The 26,020-nt window shown below is 34.4% G+C and overlaps 1 protein-coding gene across 2 annotated transcripts in view; it reads left to right on the top strand.

Annotated features, from left to right (window-relative positions):
- LOC659717 (neuroligin 4) overlaps positions 1–26,020 on the top strand; it is a 147,082-nt gene that overhangs the window by 59,436 nt on the left and 61,626 nt on the right. For both annotated transcript variants that reach the window (XM_965995.4, XM_015980087.2), the window contains one exon: positions 16,404–17,042. In XM_965995.4, the coding sequence (XP_971088.1) occupies positions 16,601–17,042 (442 nt within the window). In that variant the 5' untranslated portion in view covers positions 16,404–16,600. The remainder of the gene's footprint in view (positions 1–16,403; positions 17,043–26,020) is intronic.

Below are 26,020 nucleotides of genomic sequence, written 5' to 3'. Positions count from 1 at the left end.
TAAGTTACCTTATTTATGGATGTCAATAAATGTACTCCTTTTTTTGTAGTTTTGACGAGTCTTAAAAAACGCTTCAATCATCACACATTTTCAATGTTTCAAGGCAGCAAGTTTTACAACTGTCAGTTGAGGTAAAATTTCTGTGGCTTCTAGCGGCCCATTTTTGGACACAAAAACTCAAAAAAAGTCCAGCGGCACTTGAAAAAATGGATGAATTACTTCTCATACACTACAATTTATTACTTTTGAATCACTTACGACTGATAATTGCCAAATTTTTACCGTATTTGTTTTACATTTAATTTATTTAATTTACAGTAAATTTTAACGACAGTTGCTGTTAAGCTATGTGCGACGGAAACAATGAAATTGGTTTTGATTTGGTGTTAATTTCAAATTGTGCCATTGGAATAAAAGTTTGCAGTCAACGAAAAAACATAATAATTAACTCGTTTATAATAGATGATTATTAATCTCAACTATACAGGGTGCTCAAAAACTGGCGCACCAGCTCAGTGGTACGTTATTGAGAAACATGTGTAGATCACGGGAAAAATCTTGAAAAAATTCCTAAAGCCACATTTAAAAAAATCTGGAGCTACAAACTTATTTTGTTAACTTTTTCAGTTCTCATTATTATTTAATGTTTTTATGTTTTACACTAAGTAATCGTTCCCGAATACAACGATGAATAATTACTTTTAAATTTCCTATCAGACTTTAGCAGTTTTTTTAATTTAAAAAAATTAGAATTTATAAAAAAATCATAGTTTGTAGATGTGCCAACACTGGGAATTATTTCCTAGGAAACCATTTCAAAAATAATTTATTTTTATTGTTGCTCAAATTCTATTGCGATCACGACTGTTAGACAACGTTGCCACATATCATTTATTTGAAATTCGTTATTTATCAATAATTTTAATACAAAGAATTTTTTTACTATTTTTACCTTTATTTGTAACCAGTTCTCTACCACACACTATTGAGTTGGTGCGCCGGTTTTTGAGCACCCGGTATTAACGATTTGAAAGCTCTCACTAGCTATTGCTCGTTCGTGCTTTAAACAGTATCGACTATTAACCGCCTTCATTTACAAATTAGTTTATTAAATAACTAACAGTAAATTAAACGTATTTTTAATGTGAACATGAGGTTTTAAAGGTTGAACAAAATGAATGAGAGATAAAGCTTACACTGCTGCGATATTTTTCTTTGATTTAGGTTTTTTTTATATTCACTATGGGAAATTATTGGTAGGTATAGTTTCTAGTTTGGTCGTTTTTAAAAATATTTTGTCGTGTTGGATTTGAGCGAGGCAGTCCGGCCCTGGCGCTGTAAAGTTTTAATTTGTGTCTTGTTGCGGCTTGACGATGCACGTAACCCCTCAAGATACATTCTTTTCGGACGCGGAGAGAAAAAAGACATAATTTAATACGCGGCGAAACTTTAAATTCACGTTGTGGGATTTAATTGTTGCTAGAAATAGCAATAATGCGGCGATTGTCTAGAGACACCGGAAAGTTGTTACGTGACGAGAAGTTTCGAAAAGGTAGGATTTTGAATGTGCTGTTTTCATTTCATACAAATCTGACCCTCGTCACGTAACAATTTCTACGGCTCTCTTTTTTACGTTATTGACATCGTGTTTAACAGTAGGAAAACACGGACGGCATTATTCTGCCTCGTTAGTGACATGCGAGATTTCAGCCGGAAAAACGAACGCTTTTAAAGTTTTATAATTAAAGAGATTTCAGGAATGATTAAAGCACGGATAAATAAAAATAAGGTTGATTGTTGAGGACAAATGTTGCAAAACAGGGTTTTATGCCTCCTCCCTCGTCAAAACGCTAACCCGAAATAACACTTTAACCCTAGTGGCTCGATCGTTGTTGAAAATTCTGGAGCAAACCCGGCCATTGTGGTAGAATTTTTGTCTTTGTCCCGCCGAACAAAACCCGAATTATTCCTTCATCCGTATTAATTCTGCATAACTTTTCGAGTCTTCATTTATTATTCCCCCGTTCTCTTTTCCAACTTCCGGTTTTTTGTCTGTTGTAATATCGTCGGGGTAACCTTTAACAATCGAGCCGTCGTGCCACATGTAAACCAATCCGAATGAATAATTCGCAAAATCGTGAGTAAAAACGCCCCGCCGGGGACGGTCAAGGACCCGCCGTTACATCAAGTTTTACTCACCACTCCGGGAGTAATAATTCCAGTCCTTCCCGTTTTCAAATCTTTGTTTATGACTAGAGCGAATCGATGCCACGTCGTGTACAATTACGGCAGTGTTATCGTAAAGATTCGGTTTTATCTTAAGCGTTTCCGGGCTGTGTTTGTCATCTTAACCGGAATAAAACGTTTATGTTTGCACCGGAATCCGGTATGTACTTGCGGATTTCGCAAATATCTCGTACTAGTTGGAATTGTTGACTTTCAATCCAATTATTTACAATTCTGTTGCACTAATTAATGTCTTCAACCGCAATTCGCCAATTATTCAGCGTTATTTTTACTCCGAAACGCTAATTTCATTATCGATTTCCACCACCTCCGGCACTTAGCATTGGTAATAAAAAAGTTTAGCGAGCTTTCAATTTCCTCTTCAATGCACAACTTCCAATTTACTTTCGACGGCAATTAGCTCGCCGAGACATTTTTACACACTTTTCTAGCTTTATATCTTTCAGCTATCTTAATTAGTCCGTGATAAAAGTTTGGAAAAGTAAGGATAGTTTTTATTTTGTCGAGCGAAACTTTACACATCAAATTATTTGCAGAACGAGGATTCCCTAATGGACTTGTTGGCAAACATTAGCACAAATAATGAAACTAAAAAACCACTTTTTTATGAGCCAACAAAGATTAGATCAGTTAGTTCCACTCCGACTAACTTGCTTTTTCCCGACTTACATCTACTTATCCCGATAGTGAAGCCGTACAGGTAATCCTTCATCCACTTGACTTGAAAGTTTAATATTCTTCCTCGGGTATTAAACTTTACAAAAAGCTGCATTTATTTATTTATTTATTTAATTACTGTAGTAACTTTTACGGGAAATGAGACCGGTTTTGAATCGATCACCGGGCGTCACACTTGATCGCAATTTTTTCCTTTTAAACACAATTAAAGCCATGAATCAACGTTATTGGAAACTAAACACAGATGGTGCAGCAGCCATAAAACGAATCCTCCGGAAACCAGATAGAGTCAGCAAATGGTGGCGAAAAAAACCTTTATTAAACACCGCCGGTTTTAAATCTAGATGGGGATTAGAATCGACGTCTAACCTGCAATAAAGAAAATTCTTTAGAAAGGTCTGACATAAAATGGACTCGTAAAGCAGGGCCTTTGTGGGTGCTTTCCCTATCTTTATATTAATTCGAGTTTAAGTGTTGCGTCAAATATTGATGAAGGTTTTTACGTGTTTTCCGAATGAACGGGGCGCGGTAATTAAATGAAGCAATCTGTTTTGCCGGCATTAGTTTAAAATTTGCCCCATTTGGAGCAATATAACCGAATTAGAGAACTATCCAGCAGCGAAGTGAATTAGTTTAGTTGCGTGGGCGCGTAAACGCAGCGCAATTAGGCTTAAATAGTTTCGGCGAATTTTCGAACAATCGTCGAAAGTTTCTTCCGAAAATTGGAAAGTACGGTCAAGTCTCGCTGGCAATTATATCCTGACGGCACGTTATGAGACCGGACATTCGACACCGGGGAATAGATGATGGCCGTGCTGATATAGAGAACGACAGTTATTATCTAAGTGTTATCCTTTGTCCGCCGGAATCAACAAAGTTGCTGCCAAGTTTTCAACAAATAGACTTTGGCGGCGCATTATTGACAGCGTTGAAAGCACCTCCTCTTGGTTAAACTTAACAATTTGTTTACGGGGTATTACCTTGGAGTCGATTGTGTATCCGAGTTGCTTTCCACTTTAATAAGCTTAACGAGGATGCGGACCGGTACAAAGTTGACACTCGTTTCCACACAGAGGACATAATTAAACTAAGGACGCAAAAATTGCTTTCAGCACGAAAATAGCGCGATAAAATGGGAAAAGCCATTTTTAAGGTTTGATGGTCGTGACAATGTCGGCGCTGTTTTGTTTTATAGCCTAGATCTCAAAAAACATCGCTGACTCAGGAGAAAAGTTTCAATCATAAACATAATGGTGATTTTTAATGACACACTTTTACTTCAGAGGAAAACACTGACAAAGAGTAAAAGAACAGACTTTGTTGACGCTTTTCCAAATTTCAGACAAAAGAAACCCAAATTGTCTTTGTTCCTAATAATTTCTAAAGTGAAAAACTTTGTTTCTAATATGTAAAATGAAGAGAGGTGAATTCTAAACTAATGTTTGTCACCCAAAAAACTCTGTTTTTGCATTTTAGCTAACAATAAAAATTATTACTGTTGCTACCGCAGTTTCTACTGTATACATTATGAGCCTCATAGTAGTTATTAATTTCCTGGACTCTCATGTTTGTTTCATGTTTAGATATTTTTCTGTATTAAAATGCTTTGAATCCAGATCATGAACTCGAAACATTAAAATTATAAAGTTCTGGCTAGATTGGTATAAATTTGGGACAGATTTAAAGTTTTGTACTTTTTTCTATTTTGATATTTGAAATTTTTCGTTTTTTGTTATACTTTCTGGCTTACATAAATTAATTCACTTTTTTATTATCAGTCTTACAAATAAGCAAATTCAAGAGTTATACAGGATGTTCAAGAACCGGCGCATCAACTCAATGGTATGTGGTAGACAATTGCTTTTACAGATAGGTAAAAGTAGTAAAAGTAGTTAAAAAATGTATGTTACAAAGTTATTGATAAATGACAAATTAAAAAAAATGGTATGTGGCAACGTTGTTTATCAATCGTAATTGCAATAGAATTGATTAACAATAAAAATGAAATTATTATTGAATCCGTTTTTTTTTTAAATAATACCCAATGTTGGCACATCTACAAATTTTTTTTTGATAAACTTTAGTAAATTTAAAAATAATTACAGTAAAACTTCTCAACAACGGACACCGGTGAAGAATTTTTAATTGTCCGTTGTGGAAAGGTGTCTACTAATGAGAGGTGGGCAATTTTAAATTAATAATTTTAAGTATTTTTTCCTAAATCACCATCAAAACATATTCACAGCAGCGAAAATATATTTTACAAAAAAATGTTTTACCTATAAGCAGAATTCTTGAATAAGTGAAGTATGCAAATATGTTTTGTATAGCTTTAGGTGTATTTAATTCTTTCAGTTTTTTGACTAAGTTGATTTTTATTCTTAGGTGACTATTAGGTGTCAACTAAAATTATTTAAAAAGGAAATAAACAGAGGTTTTATTTAAAATTTTCAAATTTTGTTTAATTGTTTTTGAAGCCGTGTTTTTTATAATAACTTTGCACATTACAATTAATTTCAGCTATTTTTCAAAAGGTTCAAAATATTCAAACAGCATGAGTTTACTGTGACTTTAAGGCAAGTTTTCCCTCTACCACAATCCTCTTATCAATATGTGTATCAGATTTTTCTAAAAAAAAACACTCATATTTAGTCCTAGATTTCAGCAAAGAATTTTTCATCTATCGGTCTGTCTGTTGTAAGAGGTAAATTTATATGATAATATGGTAATTGTTTTTTTTGTCCGTGTACGCTATGCAGAAGGTCCGTTGTAGAGAAGTTTTCAACATTATTTTCTTATCTTTTTGTTACGTTTCTACAAAAATGTCCGTTGTGAAGAGGTGTCCGTTAATCGGAAGTGTCCATTAAGGCAGGTTTTACTATATTAGAAAACGTTTATTTAGAGCGAAACATAAAAAGAATAAAAATGATAAACACTGAAAAAGTTAACGAAATAAGTTTGTAGCTTTTTTTTAATATAGCTTTATTAATTTTTTCATGATTTTTCCTATAATTTGCACACGCTTCTCAACAACGTACTATTAAGTTGGTGTACTTCTATGTGTAGAATGTATTTACACATCTTTATGTTTTTTTAAATGAAACAGCAAATTACAAAAATTTAATAGATGATTTTTTAAGAAATTGTTTTACATTATTATTTTTCATAATTAATTTCTACATCAAACACTGAAACTTTTAACCTGCATTTAAACGCAATGTTTAAGGCAGTGTATCTGTGTAGGGAAGCCGAGAATCTTAAATATTTTTCTGTATTTGAACCATTAAAGTGATTTTCTACAATGGTCTGGACTCGGAATTCGCCGATTTTGGGACACCCTATATTCTTGTTTTTTTCTATGAAAGAAAATTTCTAAAAGTGGTGGAAGAATGTTCACAATTTGGAAATATATGTTATGTATGGATTTTGTTACATCTTATATTACGAAAAATATAATTATTATTGATTACTAATTGGATTTGAAAAAACAATAAATCAATAAATGTTTTTGCGGCCATGAATTACGTTTTGTACCATGATTATGACAGGAACCAATTTATCAACTATGTAGAAATTATTTTTTATATTATTTAAGATGAGTAAGCTCAAAGCTATGAAATAATAAGTAAGTAATTTCTGCAATCGTCTTGAAAATCTAGGTCTGTTCAAATTTTTACAGAGTGGGATTTTTAACATCATATTTTTTTTTGTAACAGGTTTATTTCAAGCTCATGTATTTGTATTAACACAAATAAATTGAAGATCTACTACAAATACTACAAATAAATGGAATTTTTGATCTTTTATAATCATTGTGGTTTTATGTAAATATGATTTCGATTCTGTTAAATAAATAATTTTTTTAATACCAGCAGTGTAACAATAATTTTTGAAAATAGACTGAACGAGGTTTTCTTAGTTCATTGTTGTGCTTTCGTTGGATTGCAGTGTCCATTTCTGTTATTGTTTTTTCTCCTAGGTTTTTGGCGGTGTCTGGTCTCGAGTGCGGGCTGTTTGTCGTCAGCTTAAGTGTATAATTTTATTTATCATTGAGAAAGTTTAAATAAATAAAAGTTGTTTATCGTCGTTTTGCAGCACCGCGAGCTTTCGAAATCCTCATTTATTTCCTCGGAAAGTAAAGCCACAAATTTTTCACGCCCAGCTGGCTCCATGTACCTCCCATTTGCAGAATTTTACTTTGTCTGTAATTCTCATAACTCCCGGATATATTCGGAACGCATTTGCACAAATGCATATGTGCGCGTATTGTTCCATTTCGCAATTTTTCTGATACCGTCGAAATTTATTAAACGTACCTGTAAACAGTTTTCGGTCGCGCGACCGGACTTGAATGGCTTTTGTCGGCGCTTTTTCCATTCTTCTCCGCTTCTTTTGTGAACTTTTTTTAAATCTAACGTAAAATAAACGACGGATTTCCGCGATTTTCCGAACTTTGCTTATAATGAAATATGGCCGAGATCCGTTCGAGTAGAAACCTCCTTAACATATTCCGACAAATTGAAAACTTCCGCCAGTTAAGGTCCGGTCTTTCCCCCAAGTCTGTTCATTTTCCGCCAGATTTGCAATTTGCCTAATGTCTGCATCGGTGTCGAAGCGAGTTGGGAAGAGTTCGCCCAGGAATGCAGACGTAAAGAACGTTGCACGTTCGGGTAATAGTTTTTATGAAGTTGGTAGCAAACCGCGCCGGCATTATCTCCCAACAATTAAGTCGCTATGTGAGCAAAAACTTGGGAACAACATACTTGAGTTTTGGGAAATTCGGGCCCTGGCGCTATTATTCTAAACGATGATTTACGTTGGGACCCCTGGATCAGGTGGTCGCCCGACGCAAATAAGAAAATACGTCGCGTGTGGTGGTAACTTAAATTGGGAAAGATTTGTGAGTTCGGGAAAACGGCTGTCTTAAACGTTTCAGGGATGCGTGAATTATTAATAAGACCGCCACTTGAAAAACTAAGCTCGCCTCAGCTTAAAACTCCGCCGAGACCGGCTAAACGAACAGCGACTCCTTAACTAATAGTCCTTAATAATAAGGCGAGTAATGAACAAATGCATATTTTATAACACGCAATTTCACTGCTTAATAGCCGAGTTTTTTAATTGCACAACTTCAAGAAAGTACACAACACCTCCCGGGACGGACGGCCTTTTCAGAGCTCGTAAACTTGAAGGCGAGCTTGTTAAAATACAACACTTTGATTATTTTGCCTTTAATTAAGCCCACACAGATTGAGCACATTTTTGGCATTAATCTTTACAACATAAATATTATTTTCAACATTAATCTGCCACGAATTGACAAGCCGTGCTACCGGACAGTTTATTTTCCTCTAATTGATTTCGATTAATTACGATAACGTCATCTGCAATATGATGCAAAATGAACACATTACCTGCCAAAATCAAAAAAATCAAAATTCTGTCAATCACAATTACTCAGGAAGCTATACAGTATTAACGATCTTCACCAATAAATGTTTGAAACCGATGATAGATAAACAAATAACAGCCAGCATTTGAAAGTGATATATATAATGACTCAAGCGTACAAACACAAAATTAGATAAAGGATTGTTTAAAAAAAATAGACAGACTTTCCAACAATTATTAAGGTTAAACTATACTGAGAACGTCTGAAATAGAGCTGTGCAATAAGCGTACACTCAAATTTTTAAGTTGTGTTTTTATGAAAAGTTATAAATACGGGTAAAATTGTTTCTCGACTCAATTATACTCCTACATTTTAGCTTTTATTTCATTTTAAATATTTTAAAGCGGAATAAAACCTCGATTGAAATATTTGTCAATAAAAACAATTTACGTTCAAATCACATAAAAAAATATTATAACTATCTGAGGGTTTTGGCAATAATATACATTGTGGTTCCGATATAACCTGCCAAAAAAATTTGGGTCATTAGAAGGATTCAACAAGTCCGAAAAACTTTTTTTGTTAGGTCAAAAATAATGAAGATAAAGAAGATGAAGATGACAGCCATAGTCAGAAATTAATTGGTAGTGCTTCTAACGCCTGGTATTTCAGTGCTTGGTTAAAATCTTTGGTCACTAACCTATGGTAACTTTTACCCAAGATATTTTTTAGCTCTGTGCTTTGGTGAAGTTGGGTTAACGCTAGGCGTTGCTAAAAAGCTGGGCATGCGTTGTTGACGTTGAAAAGTAGGAATTTGTTTTGCTCGATGTTTTTTATTGTTTCGAAAAATGTAATAGACATCCACAGCATTCATCCTTCGTATAAAATAATTACCGTGCCACTGAAACATGGACATGAACGAGTCACAGAAAGTGGCAAAACGGCGTGACATCGCAAAAAAAAATAGGTTAGAAAAACAATGGCATTGTGCATGAATATGATTAACCCTGAAAAAAGTTGGTAACCCAATACATTTCTTTCAGTGAAGATTTTAACCTTAAGTAAATCATAACTAAGCACTGAAATACGCCAAACCAAGAAATAATAATAATCATTAGCCCACCGCAAAATTTAATCTAATGTTCAATGTTTTTGATTTCGAAAATGAAAAGACTTTTATTGGAATTTTTTTCTGTGTATGAGTTCTACTCATAGTCACCTATTACCGGATTTTATTTAGCAGGTTGTATCGGGACGACGCTGTAGATAAATATGAAAATTATTTAAAAATAAAATAATAAACTTATTTTTGGTCATTTTTTTATTAAAAAATGGCACGCAATTTTTTATAAATTTTGTTAGTGGTCTTATTATAAGACATACTTATGATATTCTACAGGCTGTCTCAGCTATGACTTTCGGGTCTCAGTGATTTGTCAACCGATTGTTATGAAATTTAAAATGCACATATTTTAGGAGGCGGTCTTTCAATTAGGGACAAAAAATGACCTCAAGTTAAAAAATGAAATTTTGAAACACATTTCTTTTATTTAAAATAAAGCCAAATTACCGTTGGATCATTAAAATTTACCAAATCGCTCGGCTGATCCAAGAAAAAAATTAAATTTTGTTGTTAAAAACTTAATCCACATTTTGATAGTAATTTGGGCAGTCACTTTTTGAAACAATTGATGAAGCATTTCTATGCGGCATTTTGTGTACCATGAAAAAAACTGTCAAAAGTGTGCGCGCTGTCAGAAAAGTAAAATTGTTTTAATTTGGTGAAATTACTTTAAAAACTAACAACAGTGGCAGAAATTTATGTGTTGTTGAAAAAGGAATCAATATTCGCCTATGGAAAGTGTCGTTGGACTTTTTATGAAATGTTATTTATGAAATTTAAAGTTCAAAGAATCGTCAATAATTTGATGACACAGGAAGCGTACCTGAACTAAATCGTGTGAGGACAAAACACGTCACTGGAAACGAAGCAATAGCTGGGGCTGTAATTCAAACTTTTGAAGAGAATCCAATCAGCAGTGTACGAAACATTTCCAAAGACCTGAATGTTCAAGTGTCTAGAATTTTTCAGTTGTTGTTCAATCTTTTAGTCCTTTTTGAAAGAATTAAAGTATCCAATACCAAAAGTGACAGTTACGTTTCTGCGAATAGGATTGACCAAAATTCAAAGGTAGTTCTCATTTGCCTCACAGAGATCTACGCTTTTGCATCTGTACCCACGTTTAACAGTTTGTTTCCCATTTTTCTTGCGAAACAGACTTCCACGAACGAGTTTTTTCTAACAACATTTTTCACTGAGGATCAATTTTTTAATATAAGTCTTAAAAGGCTTAACATTTTAAAAAGGCATGTAAAAATTATGTTTTTAAGACTTGAGTTGGTGCACTAATTGAATTTTAATCTGCATCTTCTAAAATATTTGCATATTAAATTTCATAAAAATCCGTTGACAAATATCTGAGATATCAGGCTCGAAAGTCTTAGCTGAGACATCCTGTATTTTTCTCATGTCATTTGAACGTTAGGTTTTTCCATAAAAACATCAAAATTATTAAGCTGTTTAATCCGTTAAAACTAGGTTACAAAAATTTAAAGCAAGTGAAGAACTGGTCTGTGAAGTAATGATTTAAAGAACAACAACCAATTGTAAAAAATCTTTTGTATTTATCATTTTTTTTTTAAATTTTGCATGTCCGCTTGAACAGTGTGCCCAGTAGGTATACTTTAACTTTAACGGAGATTAAAATATCAAAATTAGACATAGTAATGCGTATTGGCCTGATTAGAGTGTAAGTATTCTAGTTAGAAATGTTCCGCACTGCTTTATAAATAATTAAAAAAAAGTAGTTTATGCAATACGTTTTGTGAAGTCCATTTGTACACAAAATGTGAACCTTTTACGATTTAGGGGGTCAAAAATTTACGAAACGATTTACGACTTGGCCCGCATTTAATTGCTTTTTCCAATCGTAAAAATAAATTAAATCAAATTTTATCCCGTTGGAAATTGATGGGGACATAAAAGCAAAGACCCACTTATCCCTCCATGATGAAATTTTAAACTGCAGCATTCGGTGTTTGTAATGCTAATTACATCGATGGTGAAAAAGCGACTGTTGCAATTAGCGTGCTTTTGTCATGAAGCGTCACGATGCATGATATTCCAAACAAATATTAATAAACGAAATTATAATGATTGAGGTCGTTAGTTCGTAACGTCCGCGATTGTTGGACATTTTTAGTTCATTACCAGCGTTGTAGTCGAGTTAATAAATCTGAAACGCGACATTTACCACACTTGAATCATTTTTGACACACACAACCGAATCGATTTTATCTCCTTGTAGCGGCTTTATCAGCCGCTATTATGCCTTATCTGAGGTACATTTTTCGTCATTTGTCTGCGACATTTGCGGAATTAGTGAAAAATACTCGTCCGGGCAAAGGGGATGTAGATAAGACTCGGACGCTGTAAAGCCGACTTTCGAGTCCGATAGAGTGAGAAATGATAAAGAAATGGGGCAAACAACAATAACGCAATAAGAAACTAAACAAGTTGCTTAATTTCGCAGAAAATCAATCCGGAAATTCACATTGTTTCCGCTTTAATTAAATCGGAGTGGTTGCGACAGAAACCGTAATGTAACCGCGTTTCATGTCGCATAACTCAATTATGAATCCAAACATCTCGGACACAATGAAACGAAAAAATTTTTTCTAGTCGAGACTAATTCCTTCACCGGTTGTAAGTCACGGCCCGAATCAAAAGAGCACGATGCAGGATCGCATATTTCCCTCGAGTTTTTCACGCTCCTCTTGTCAATTTCCCTCGGATGTATCTTCGGCCGCTTTTACTGTTATAATTTCGCTTTGATGGCCATCAAAGCGTGTCAATTTGAAAATTCGGAACGTGCCGCATAATAGCGACCGAATTTTTTTCACCGGCCCCAGATGCTCCCAAACGATTCGAAATGCTTTAATAACGAGCAACAGATGCTCATACGAATGATTTCGCATATTCTAAACCACTCTTTTGGCACAAATCGCTAATTTCTGCGAGCAAAGTGACCCACATTCAAATAAATATCACGCAAGTGTTCGACACTTCAGACTCCTCTCAAATTAACTAATGCTGGATTTGTAAAAATAATTTTTTTTTATTATGTTGTTTTACGCTACATTTTTGGACTGAATGTTCGAGCGGCGATGCGTGGTATATATACTCGGCGGATCCCCACTCCGCTGGCTCCCCTCCACTTCATATTGCTGGTTGCCTATTCATAAGGCGCGTTTTTTGCGGAATAAAGAGATCACGCTCTGCGACAAATCTCCGTCTTAAAAAATTTCGCCGGATAAAGGAAAATCTCCTCTTTTCGGGTCTGTGATGGCAATGCACGCACCGCGTTGTTATGCAATAGCGTCACACGCACACCCTAATCCTTTAAAACGCTTAGCCGGCACTCTTAAGTGGATTATTTCGGCGAATCCTTTAATGACGACTTTATTCCATTATTTAGGCCGGCAGTGTTGCATAATCGTCGCGCTGTAGGTAAAGACGTTCGTAATAAATCATTTTGAATAGAAGCCGTCACTTCCACGGATGAAATCCACGTCATTCTCGCCGGCCATGGAAAAATGCTCGTCATTAATCCTCGAGTGACTTCTGATTCATTTATTATTGGCTTGGTTGAGGAGCATTTTGCATAATTGCTGGATTAGTGGTAATAGATAAGTTCCGGAGAGGGTTTCAAGATATAAATAACTCCGGACAAAGCAGGACATGTTCGTATTTCATCTCGATTCTACAATGGCGCATTACTACGTCAGATAAAGACACAATACCCATCCATGAAGTACGAACTTATGAAACACTGGAAAGTCGTCGAGTGTACTTCGAACTCCACACTAGGACATAAGTATTCTGGTCTATACAAAAGTATATTTTAAGACCGGAGGCGCGCCGAGGTCGGGGGATATTGTAAACAAGAAAATAGGTCAGGATGTAACGTGATAAAATTGCGAAAAGAGTCGCCGATTGACCCCCGAATTAAAAAAACACCACCAGACTGGGATTAAAGGCTGCGCTAAAGGCATTTTAATAAACACAACTGCTGAAACCACTGTTTCTCACTTCGGGGCTTAGATTTAATTATATTGCTAATCTAAAAATCCGCTTAATATACATTCGCATATGAGTAATCCCCCGTGGCCGAAAACGGGGTTCATAATGGTCGTATATGTCCGGATTAGGGCCACCCTCACATGCACATCTAGCCGACTAGGCTTTACTTTTGTTACGTACCTCTTTTGTTTTTCGGACCGCAACAAGTGACGTTTCATTTCGGCCCTGGTTGCACTTGACAGCAGAGGGCGCATTGTTCGAAAAATCACGCGAATTTTGCTATTAGTCCGGGATTAAACTACCATTATGAATATAACATCAGGGGAAATCTGTTACGGTCGAGTGCAACTGCAATCGTGCAGTTGTGGACTATTTGACCCGTATTTCCAAGGCGAAACTGTTTAGCTGGACAATATCGTTAGCTTTAATGTACAAAAAGCTAAATTCTACATTCAGAGCTGAAAGAAGTTGCAGTATTTTTATTAAATGCTTCTCAAACTAGATTCGATGGAATAAAATATTCTTCAGACTTGCTGCATTTCGTGCTTTCAAATGTAAATCGGATATAAATAAAGATTTGACGAGACCCGAGTTTCTAACTATGCAGGCGGGACAATCACTTGCAACAAAAGCCAGGAGCGGAGATTAAAATTCTGCTAAAAGGACAAAAGTGCACTTAATAAATTTAAATATTGTCCTAGTCCGGCGCATTTGCCGTTTTAGTCGTGCTTATCTCCGCTTTAAAATGCGAGAAGAAAGCAAAAGCTATTTTAATTCTTTTGTTTTAGGAAAAATTAATCTAAATATATGTTTAATAGCTTTAATTATTATAGTTTTGTATTGAGATAAAATATTATTAACAGTTTTGTAAAAGTAAGAACGAACAAAAAAGAGATTAAAATATGTTTCTCGGCGCATCCACCATTTTTGCTGTATCAGATTGGCAAAGGAATAATTTATGTTGGTTTATGGAAACGCTGATTTGTAAAACTATAGCAGTGGAAGAAAACAGAGTTTTTATAAAGTGTTTTCATTGAGAGAGTCGGATAAACAAACGTGGAAAAATAATCGTCTGCGAATCTCGCGTGGAATTAATTTTCTTCAATTAATGCTTGTTTATTTTGCTTTTATGAGCGAACATCCGGACTTAAAAGGTGAACATCCTTGTAAACACAAGAGTGAGCTCCGTAAACACGTGTATTTTTTCGTTAGCCGAAAATTCGAAATCTAGGATTAGGGTTAATCTGCGCAAGGCCGAACGATGATTTAGTGAGTCTCGATGAATGGGAAATAATCCTTGCGCCGGCCTAATTCGGCTATAAATCGCGCAATAATGCAAAATACGTAAAAAGCCCCGGCGTTATCGCTACATTGTATGGCGCACAGAACGTAACATTTTTACGGGCGATATTAGAAAAGCCACTTATATCGTCAGGAATTGGCGTTTTGAGTGCGGCCGGCTGTAAAGGAGAGGCGGTTGATTTGTGCCCGGGGCGCTGGTAGATAATTAAAGTTGTTTACAGCCGGATTTGCGTTTTAAATCCGGACTCAGATGGTCGAAATTGCGCCGATGTATGGTCGTCTGTGTACGGGCCTTGAGTGGAGATACGTATCCGGATATTGATTGGGGGCGTAAATAATGGATATAAATTCGAAGAGGGATGCGCTTTACTTAACAAATAAAAGAAAGGAATAAATAAGGCCGGAGTCGATTGGATTTTGGGTAAAAATCCGGGCTTTGAGTGTCCCCGGACTAAAACAATGACTTTCTGATTTACGTCGCGGCATTGTGTGTGGCAAGTGTACTTTTTAAAATTATACCATTTGTAAAACCAGAAGTGCCAACCGAACAAAAAGAAAGCGCCGGCTTTTTTCATCCAGTGTTACGACAGCGCACTTGGATGGAATTTAAATTTCCGCCGGAAAATATTATAGGCGCACAATGCAAATATGGAAATGCGCGGATTTCCATTAGAATGCCGAAAAATGGCTAATTATTCATTCGATAAATGCACGTCCTCTCCGACACTATTCCCAATAATCAAATTCCATTGTTCTAGGAGTTCGAAATGAAATTTTCAGCCCGTGTTGCGGTGAGCTTTTACATTGTGTTTCATTATCGAGAAATAAAACCGAAGCGAAGCTAATCAACAGCATTTTATACCCCGACTGTACTTTACATATTACATTACCTGCGAAAACGAGATATAAAGCCTTTCCACTACCGACAAACAATGACTGGAAGTCGGAAAATCAACCAAAAGGAAACTTCACAGAGATGTTCAAGGCTAAGGTCCGTTTTCGTACCCACGTAATTTACTCAACGTAAATGGTAAATTGAAAACGAGGAAAGCAGACGTCAAAGCAAAAAGACACCACATTGAATGTATAAAAGGGACACGTCCAAACACACTTACAATAAATGTGACTGCAATATCATATGTAACACGAAATTGTGTTTGCAATTAGTTTTCTAACTAAAAAACGAGCAAATACGAAATATAAATTGCTTCTCCGCGTCTGAAGCTAGCTTTTTTATCAAAACTCATTTAGCAATTTGTCAAAGAGACTCCGATACTTTTTCCATTTTAATTTCGTATCGGCCAGACCGGTTTCTGTTTGCTTTTCTTCAACGTTTTTTGCCAGGCAATACGACAATTATTGCCCCGTAAACACGGCTAATAATTCCTCCCTGCAATCATAAAATAGCGAGGCTATTCTTTGATAAATGTTGACTTTTATTCCACAGGTTGTCACTGGACGTTTTGATCCCGAATTTAATTCATGAGGCGTTTTAATTGACAAATGTTTCGGGCCACGAAAAATTTTAATGGAAAATTGTGATTGATCGCTGCAAGAAAATCGAATATTTTGTTTCGAGACATAAACACATCAATCTCTAGTTTAGAGAGAAATCGCAAGTTAATCATTGTTTCGTTTCAGATGGCGAGCCAGTCCGGATTTTCAAGAAACAATTAATCCGGCCCGCTTAGTGTTTTTTCGTGTTGGTTATTTTTCGGCGGCGGAAAGTGTAGATTTTTCATTAAAAGTTGGACGAAGTTTTCTGTCGTAAACCCAGATTTAAATTCAAATTAATATCGGCGATTTTTTCCTGACGGGATGTTCCCAACTTAACGAAGATGGGCATTAAGAGCAGGGGAATCGTCTGGATTTTAATTTTCTCCACTTTGATACTTTCGAGCCAATGCAACTCGTTTATGAAGAACGCCAAGATAAGCCCGAGGATCGTGCAGACGCGGTATGGGCGGCTGCAGGGCCTGGTGGTGCCCATGCACCGCTACCTCAAACCCATCGAGGTCTTCCTGGGCGTCCCATATGCCACGCCGCCAGTCCAGTCCAACAGATTTAGCCCCACACGGACGCCCAGCCCCTGGGACGGAGTCCGCATTTCGGACAAGATGGGTCCAGTGTGCCCACAGAAGCTCCCGGATATCAGCAACGAAACCGCAGCTTTGGAGAAGATGCCCAAGGGGCGGCTGGAGTATTTGAAACGGCTTCTCCCTTACTTGAAAAACCAGAGCGAAGACTGCCTTTATTTGAACATTTATGCCCCTGCACAAGGTAAGTCCGAATTTTTCATTTTGTTGCCAGTTAATCTCTCTATAAATTCTTGATTGCTTTGGCTCCGAGCGCAGATCGTTAATAAAACTTTTAATATACGAGACAATTTTCTACAACCCTCAGTGTCTTACTGCCATAATTATTTCTCGTGTAATTGCGCCAGAGCCCTTCTTAACAATGTAAAAAAATTCAGGCTCGAATTACTCGGTTTTAATTGCGAGTTGGCGCGAATAATTGAACAGTTTTTATTTTTGAACACGTATTGGCAGCTGCTACCGACCTGAACCAAATCCAATAATGCCGGTGGAACAAATTAAAGAGGAATTTCAGAAAAGTCCGGTATAACATATTCCTGAAGCGTTCGTTATATGTACATAGTTAAATGAGTTTCGAATTTAACTTGGCCGCTTTCCAGCGTGCATTACGACTCAATCGATACGGCAAAATATAAGGCTGGAAGAATTCGGTCAGTGTAGGACCCGGATTAGGCCTTATCTCCGCTCCTAAATCACGCCGCGAGCGAATAATTGATCGCCCTCTGCCATAACATCGAAATTTTCCAAAACGACGAGAGGAATTAATTGCCGCAATTTTTGCATGTCGTGTCTCACAATCGAATTTTTGCATGTTTGTAATGCAAATTTACATTTTTACATGCGACGGAAATAAAAAATTGACACGTCGACATTCCAACTACCTAATTTGTTACATTAATGAAACTTTTATTTCGTTGGTGAAATTGAAATTTCGCATTTAGTTGATGAAAAATCGGATTAACTCGAAATGGATCAAAAGGGAACACAATGTTACAAACTACATGAAATATTTTGTTTTTATTTAGCTCGCTTCATGCTGGATCGTTTATTTGCGGCCGTAAGAAAACCATAAAATGACAAATGGTCTTATAACAACCATTGTTACATATTTTCTAGCGTAAACTCACTTAACTACTCATTTCTGGAATGATGCAGCCTCATAAAAACATTCGGACGGAATGTGAGCACACTAATTGCTCAAAAACTCAGTCCGTTGCTTCATCTATTTTGTATGTTTGAAACCAAGACTGCAAAATTGCATAAAGATTATTCAAATATTTTTTCCGTTGAATTCGCTGTAGAGGTGGAATTAATTTCAGCTCAGTAATAATAATCTAGTTAAACGCAGCACAAAATTTCCGTTTTATTAATCCGCAAATAGGTCTTACTTTGGCCGGAAACATCAATTTACAGATAACTATTTGCTTAGAAACAAAAAAATTATCATAGAATAAACAAACAATGCTTTATTCTAGCTTAAAAGAAAAACTTAAGCTCTTTCTTGGAAAGAAATAATTCATTTTAGACAAACTTCTGCCTAGAAACGAGAAATTTTTTTGAGAAAAGCCCAAAAATTACAAACATTATCCGAAATGTGTTTACCTATATTATATCATTATTATTATTATTATTATTATTATAAAAAAGTGCATCAATAATTTATAACTACTAACTCTAAAAGAAAGTGCGACGTAGACAGAAATTTAAAGCAACAATAATAATAATAAAAATAATAATAATAATAAAACAGCCTTTATTAAACAAAACATGTGAGGAGGTAAAGTCTTTCTTTCTAATGCTATTGTGAGCACACTAATTGCTCAAAAACTCAGTTCGTTGCTTTATGTTTTTTGTACGTTTGAAACCAAGACTGCAAAATTGCATAAAGATTATTCAAATATTTTTTTCCGTTGAATTCGCTGTAGAGGTGGAATTAACTTCAGCTCAGCAATAATAGAATCTAATTAAACGCAGCACATAATTTTCCTTTTATTAATTCGCAAATAGGTCTTACTTTAGCCGGAAACATCAATTTACAGATAACTATTTGCTTAGAAACAAAAAAATTATCATAGAATAAACAAAAAATGCTTTATTCTAGCTTAAAAGAATAACTTAAGCTCTTTCTTCGAAAGAAATAATTCATTTTAGACAAACTTCTGCTTAGAAACGAAAAAATGTTTTGAGAAAAACCCAAAAATTACAAACATTATCCGAAATGTTTTTATCTATATTATATCATTATTATTATTATTTTTATTATTATAAAAGTGCATGAATAATTTATAACTACTAGCTTTGAAAGATAATGCGACGTAGACAGTAATTTAAAGCAATAATAATAATAATAATAATAAAACAGGTTTTATTAAAGAAAACATGTGAGGAGGTAGTCTTTCTAATGCTATTGTGAGCACACTAATTGCTCAAAAACTCAGTTCGTTGCTTCATCTATTTTGAACGTTTGAAACCAAGACTGCAAAATTGCATAAAGATTATTCAAATAATTTTTCCGTTGAATTCGCTGTAGAGGTGGAATTAATTTCAGCTCAGCAATAATAGAATCTAATTAAACGCAGCGCAAAATTTCCGTTTTATTAATTCGCAAATAGGTCATTTCAGCTTGAATTATCATGAATTTTCCCCTCCGTAAACGTCCACTGTTGTTTCATCGGTTTCGCTATCGAAAAGATGTTTACACCTCTTGAAATGCTAACCATGTCTGAAGCAATTACCTCCGACCTAATTTGATCTCGTTAGCACAACACACCCGCGTCTGCACCTGTACTCGTTTCAATTTATCGGGACCAGTTTACCACAAAAGCTGCACCAAAACGAATAAATTCAATTTGTAGCAAAACTGATAATGGAATGTAAACCAATCGAGAAAAAAGTAAGTTTCAATCTTATTGGCAAAATTGAAAAAATTCAATTTTCTTCATGTTTCGTTATTAAAGACGGACGTTTAATTAAACCGTTTTAATGAAATGTTTCTTATTTCATTATTTTGTGCGAACAATAAATCTGCGTGTTAGTGGGTGACGCATTTAATGTTACAAATCGATGGTAATTGTGAAAAATTTTAAATTGGGTGGAACAGTATAAATAGAGTTTTTCATCGCGCTGTGAAACAAAAACAATATTTGCACAGATCTGCATTCTGTAAACAATATTTCAATCAAACTTCATGAAATTGAATATTGTGCAAGCCGTCCATTAAAATACGGAACTATTTGTGTTTTAAATAATCTCTGGCATTTATCTGGAAATATGTTTAATTCAATATAGCGATTACAGAATATCTAAAGCGGCTTAAACTAATCCGTTTTTTCACTGCTCGGTCCAATTGTCCCCCTAAGAGGGTGTGTACACCTCGAGTAATTGCGGCCGCTTCGATCGGTCACAATCAGAGAGAATAAATAGTGCACCGATGAGACAAATTCCGGGCTCGTACCGGGAACGAGTAAAACAAATAGCCCAAATCAAGTAAACATGGAATGTTTGGATCAGCGAGGACGAGGGAAGAAATTTAAAACTGAAATAAGTAAACTGAAATGAGATTTATACAGTCGATTGTGTTCCGATTGGCTCGACACAAGACATATGTTGGAGGGGTTTGGTGTTCGATGTTCGGCCCCGGAACGCGCTCTCTTGCTTACAAACTACTAAACTCGGCTGCTTAGCATAGAAAATCGATCATGTAGGTACCCACACGACGAGCGAAATGTCAAAGATACACACAAGTGTCTTCTAAATCCGGGGGCGACGTCCGCAAATGCCGGGGATGGACTCAAGACGACTCCGGACGGGTTTCCGGGGGCTAAACGACCGAAAAATGTCGGCGAAATTTCAACAAAGCTTATGCTTTAATAAATACGGTTAAGGTTTTAAAACAATTTTTTTTCCAAATAAATTATTTGTAAAAAAATAAGGTAGAAGTTTGTATGTAGTCGCAAGTAAATGACCCCAAAATTTTTACTAATAACTAAATTTCCCAAGTCCTGAAACATCCATCGTGTAGGCATTCAAGGTGGATGGGAAACACGTGTGTTACTTCTAAAAGCTAACAGACTCAACAAATATTTACTTTCTGTCTCAAAACAATGAAAATGCCAAAGTCGCATTTTACCGAATAATTGAATGCAAATTGACATAAACTATTAATTTGAACAATAAACATAACTGTTAATTGTTAATTTTGGACATTTTCTTGCTCAAAAAACATATGACATTTTAAGAAGTGGCTGAATTTGTTTTTTTTGCCTGGAAACATCGATACACAGACGATTCTTTGCTTATAAACTAAAGAACTCTTATCGAACAAACAAACGGAGAAAGCCTTATTTCAGTTCACAATCAAGGGTTTCCGTATTAATTTTGATCAAAACGATTTACTTTGGACAATTGCTTGCTTAAAAACTTGATAACTTTGCAAAAAATAGCTGAAAACATCTTATTTTGGCCGGAAACATCAATTTACAGATAATTATTCGCTTAGAAACAAAAAAATTATTATAGAATAAACAAAAAAAAATATTCTAGCTCAAAAGAATAACTTAAGCTCTTTCTAAGAAAGAAATAATTCATTTTAGACAAACTTCAGCTGACAAACAAGAAAATTTTTTAAGAAATGCCAAAAAACATTATCCGAAATGTAATTTTCTATATTATATTATACCATTATTATTATTATTATATTATAAAAATGCATGAATAATTTATAACAACTAACTTTGAAAGAAAATTCGACGTTGGCAGTAATTTAAAGCAATAATAATAATAACAATAATAATAATAATAATAATAATAATAATAATAATAATAATAATAATAATAATAATAATAATACAGCTTTTATTAAAAAAATGTGAGGAGGCAAAGTCTATCTAATGCCATTTAGCTTAACCTTTCTCGAAACAGAACATAAACTATGAATTATAAACCCAAAAGAAACTAAAACTAAAATAAATGCAAAGAAAAAATGTGATTTTCTATATTATATCATTATTATTATTATATTATAAAAGTGCATGAATAATTTATAAGAACTAACTTTGAAAGAAAATGCGACGTTGGCAGTAATTTAAAACAATAATAATAATAATAATAATAATAATAATAATAATAATAATAATAATAATAATAATAATAATAATAATAATAATAATACAGCTTTTATTAAAAAAATGTGAGGAGGCAAAGTCTATCTAATGCTATTTAGCTTAACCTTTCTCGAAACAGAACATAAATTATGAATTATAAACCCAAAAGAAACTAAAACTAAAATAAATGCAAAGAAAAAATTATACCAAGAATAAACAGAAAATTATCCAATTTTTTTTAAGTAATGTGCAAAGAAAAAGTAGTATTCTTAGAAAACTAGAAGCACAGATTGAACTATAACTGCCATTTAAAATGAGAATCTAGTTTCAAACAATTTAATTCTTTAATTTTAACAAAAATGTGATTATATTTTTAAAAATAAATCAACAACAATAATTATTTTGAATTTTTTGTAAGCAATTTTTGTAATTAGAGACAAGATAAGAGTAAAAAAGTGTGGAACAATAATTTATAATAAGTAATACACGGATATCACAGAGTTTCTTTCTTAATTTAAAATAAATTCCACTACTACTTCTATTTTGGTATAGTAGACGCAAACGCACATAACTATTTTTAACTCAAAAAGAGACATGATTTTTGAAACGTAATTCTTGATCAAAGACAATACTAGTAATTTTATACTTTTGACAATTTTTAGTTTAGAAATTTTAAAATGTGTTTTGAGGTCAATATCGTTTGAAAATTGTAAGCGAGCACTTTTTAACGTTTGATTTCAAATTTTTAAATTTTGAATACCTTGAATATCTTGTGTTTAGATAAACGTCTGCATCGTGCCTAAAAGAGTACTCTATATTATAGTAGGGTTGTTACGTGTCATCAGCAAATCCATGAATGAACACTTATTTAAATAAAAAAAAATTTAAATAAAGACAAAAGAAAGCAGTTTTCCTCAAAACCCAGAAACTTAAATTTAGCACATTGAACAAATTATTTTATCAAAAGCTTTCGAAAAGTCAGTAGGCAACGCAGTACTTAAACCACTATTAACGTTTCTGATTATGTTACGTAAAACATTGGTTAGTGAAGCATTGAACTGAAACCTTTTCTAAACTCTGACTGCGAAGAAAAAAAAATTATGAAAATCTACAGAAGTATAAATTTGTTTAAAAAAAACTTTTTCTAGTTATTTCAAGCTGCCGGGACCTTCTAGGTTGCGAATAGGAGACGCTCCGGGAATTTTTGGTGGAATCCGGAATTTTTCAGAAAATTTGACTATACACAAATTATATAAACCTACTTGGATATTGTTAGTTAATTGTTATTGTTAATTGCTAATGGCTTATGTGGCTGATGCATTAAATACAATAGGAAAAAATACTAATAGACCTAAGGTCACTACAATTTTGTGATTCACGTTGATAACTTGGATTTACCAGAGTGGTTTTCCAAGGTTTTGGAAAATGTCCAGATTCTAAACAAGTGTTTATTATGTGAGTTATGTATTTATCGATAAAAGAACTGCAAAGCTTTAGCATTTTAGCGTTTATGTCATCAAAAGCTGTCGCATTCGATTGAAGATTAATGATTATGTCATAAATTTCATGAAAAGAAAATTTATAAACTTTATTGTAATGTATTTTGTAAATAATAATTAAGTATTTTTTTATGTGAAAAGATAATCATTCATTTCATTAATATCATTTAAATACGAATAATGAAAATAGTTGCTTTAAGGTTGAACTATACTGCTCACCGTCCAGGCGGCCGTGCGAATGCACTAATTTGAAACTCAATTTTTAAGAAAAATAATAAACAAAATCGTTTTTTTACAATTGGATTTTGTTTCTATGTTCACTTATTACCTAACAGATCAGGTCTTATCTCAAATTAAATATTTGTAACCAAGTTATAACGGGGTAAACAGCGTAATAATCTTAATGCTTTTATGGAAAAATCTACAATTCAAATGGCACGAAAAAAATATAGTATTACAAGTAAGTCATATACAAGACCCATACAAAAAAATATCAAAAGCCATAGTACCATTTTCTAATAAAAAAATTAAATGATAAAAACTAAGGTTTTTTCATTTTATTTTTAAATGACACTAACAATTTTTTCAAATTTATGTATATTGTTGCTAAGGTCAACAGAAAGTCACCATATTTTTTTCAAGCAATTTGAACTTACAATTTTTTTAATAGAACAACAAATTAAATCGACTTTTTAACGCGTTTAAATTCGGTTACGATTATTTAAAATGAGATACAAACTGACCTGTGAGGTAGTGGTGACTGAATTTAGGAACAACATACAATTGTGAAGAACATTTTGTTTATTACTTTTCTTAAAAATATAATTTCAAATTTTGCGTTCACGCGCTTGCTTGTACAGCTCCTCTTTGGATGTTCTGAGTATAGTTCAACCTTAAATAAATATAAAAAAATGAAAACTATAATTATTACGTATTAAACAGCAAACAGTTTACTTGCACAAATATAAGAAGGAAAACAGAAACAGAAAAAATATAAAATAATATTTTTGCAAAATATTATAAGTGTAAGAAGTTGTACCTGAGGAGTTTTATTACGTGGAAAAATAGATAGACGTATTTCTCTGATACACGCGGTATAACTCAAAAATAAAAACGCAGTTTTGTTTTTTCTGAGCCGGGAGTGATAACATGTGTGTTTCGAAAAATTGGGGGCTTGGAATATATTGCGAGTTGTTACTTATGTATGAGTAAACTTTCAAAAAAATTGTTTATCCTCTTGAGATGGTGATGGGCATTGCGCCCTCCCCCGACGGTTGTTCCGTTGGTTGCCTGCCATTTTCGCGTCCAGCCATTGATGATTTACGTGTCGAATAAAACAAACAAGAAATTGTATACGAGCAGTGCTCGAACGGACATAAATTCACTGAACGTTTCTCGTGGTAGAGATCGCCGTTTGAGGAATAAAGTTTTATAAAAGTGAGATGCAAATTCAAATATACGATCTCCATCGGAATTTTATACGAGGTAGATATATGGACTTGGCAAAAAATATACATCTGTTTACCATTTGGCCGAAATATCGACGTCTGTATTTGAGGGAAGAATTTATCGTCGGGGCATTGTTTATTTTCCTCTCACATGATCGATAGTTGGAGCATTAGACTGCGAGATATTCTCGGCATTTCCGGCAATTAAATCGTGCGGAAGTGTCGGTTTAAATCCTCGTCTGTTGTGAGCATATTCGGAGAGTTGAACCAAAAATGAGATTAGAAGTAATTAGAAGTAAATGCTTCTTCTCGAGACAAATCTAAACAAGCAGATCCGTTGTAACATTCGAATTGAAGCTGCGAATCTCGAGGGCTTCTCAAATATAATGTCGCAAAGGAGCTCCTATCTCGAAACGACTCCATTTTACTTCAAGGAACTCCTCGTCTGGAGTATATTAATATTGCGCGATGCACACTCGAGCGGATGATTTGTTTCTATTCCCTCCAATAACGTCTCCTTAAATCTCACCAACAGACACGTGTTTGCAATTTTTCACTGATTGACAGCCGTGTTTACATCCCGGCTTTAATTTGCCAACAGCCAAAGATGATTAATCGAAACATAATGGAGCCAGCGATGAAAAACCAAGTCTCAGACGCTTAATCACCAGCAGAAAATGCAAATTTTTACTCCACTTGCTGCTGTACATATTTTAATTACAATAACGGTGCATGTTTGCAACGGTTTTTATTAAAGTCGGGAGAATCAAACAGAAACAAAGTAAATTTCGCCGTTCCAGGCCTGATTCTATATCATAATTTAGCTTTAGACGAGGTTATTTTACATAGTTGGAAAAGATTTATTTTTCTTTTCGCATTATTCAGCTCCCGTTGGAAGTTTGCTCGTTTTAATTATCGCCCAGAGGTACGAGCACAAATATCGGTCACTAAGCACCAGGTTTTAGGTGAAGTCGGTTGTAAAAAACGTTACTTGAATGAAAAACAGATCGGGGTATTTAATTTGGCGAAAAAATCGCAAACTTAATTAGGGGAACCGAGTGTTGGCTGAATTTTATAAATGATGCAAATGGCATTTCCGCAATCGGCTCTTTG

The sequence above is a fragment of the Tribolium castaneum genome, chromosome 5, assembly GCF_031307605.1.
Source record: "Tribolium castaneum strain GA2 chromosome 5, icTriCast1.1, whole genome shotgun sequence".
Taxonomy (NCBI): Eukaryota; Metazoa; Arthropoda; class Insecta; order Coleoptera; family Tenebrionidae; genus Tribolium; species Tribolium castaneum.
The sequence above is the reverse complement of the archived record's forward strand: the minus strand, read 5'-3'. Positions and strand labels throughout refer to the sequence as shown.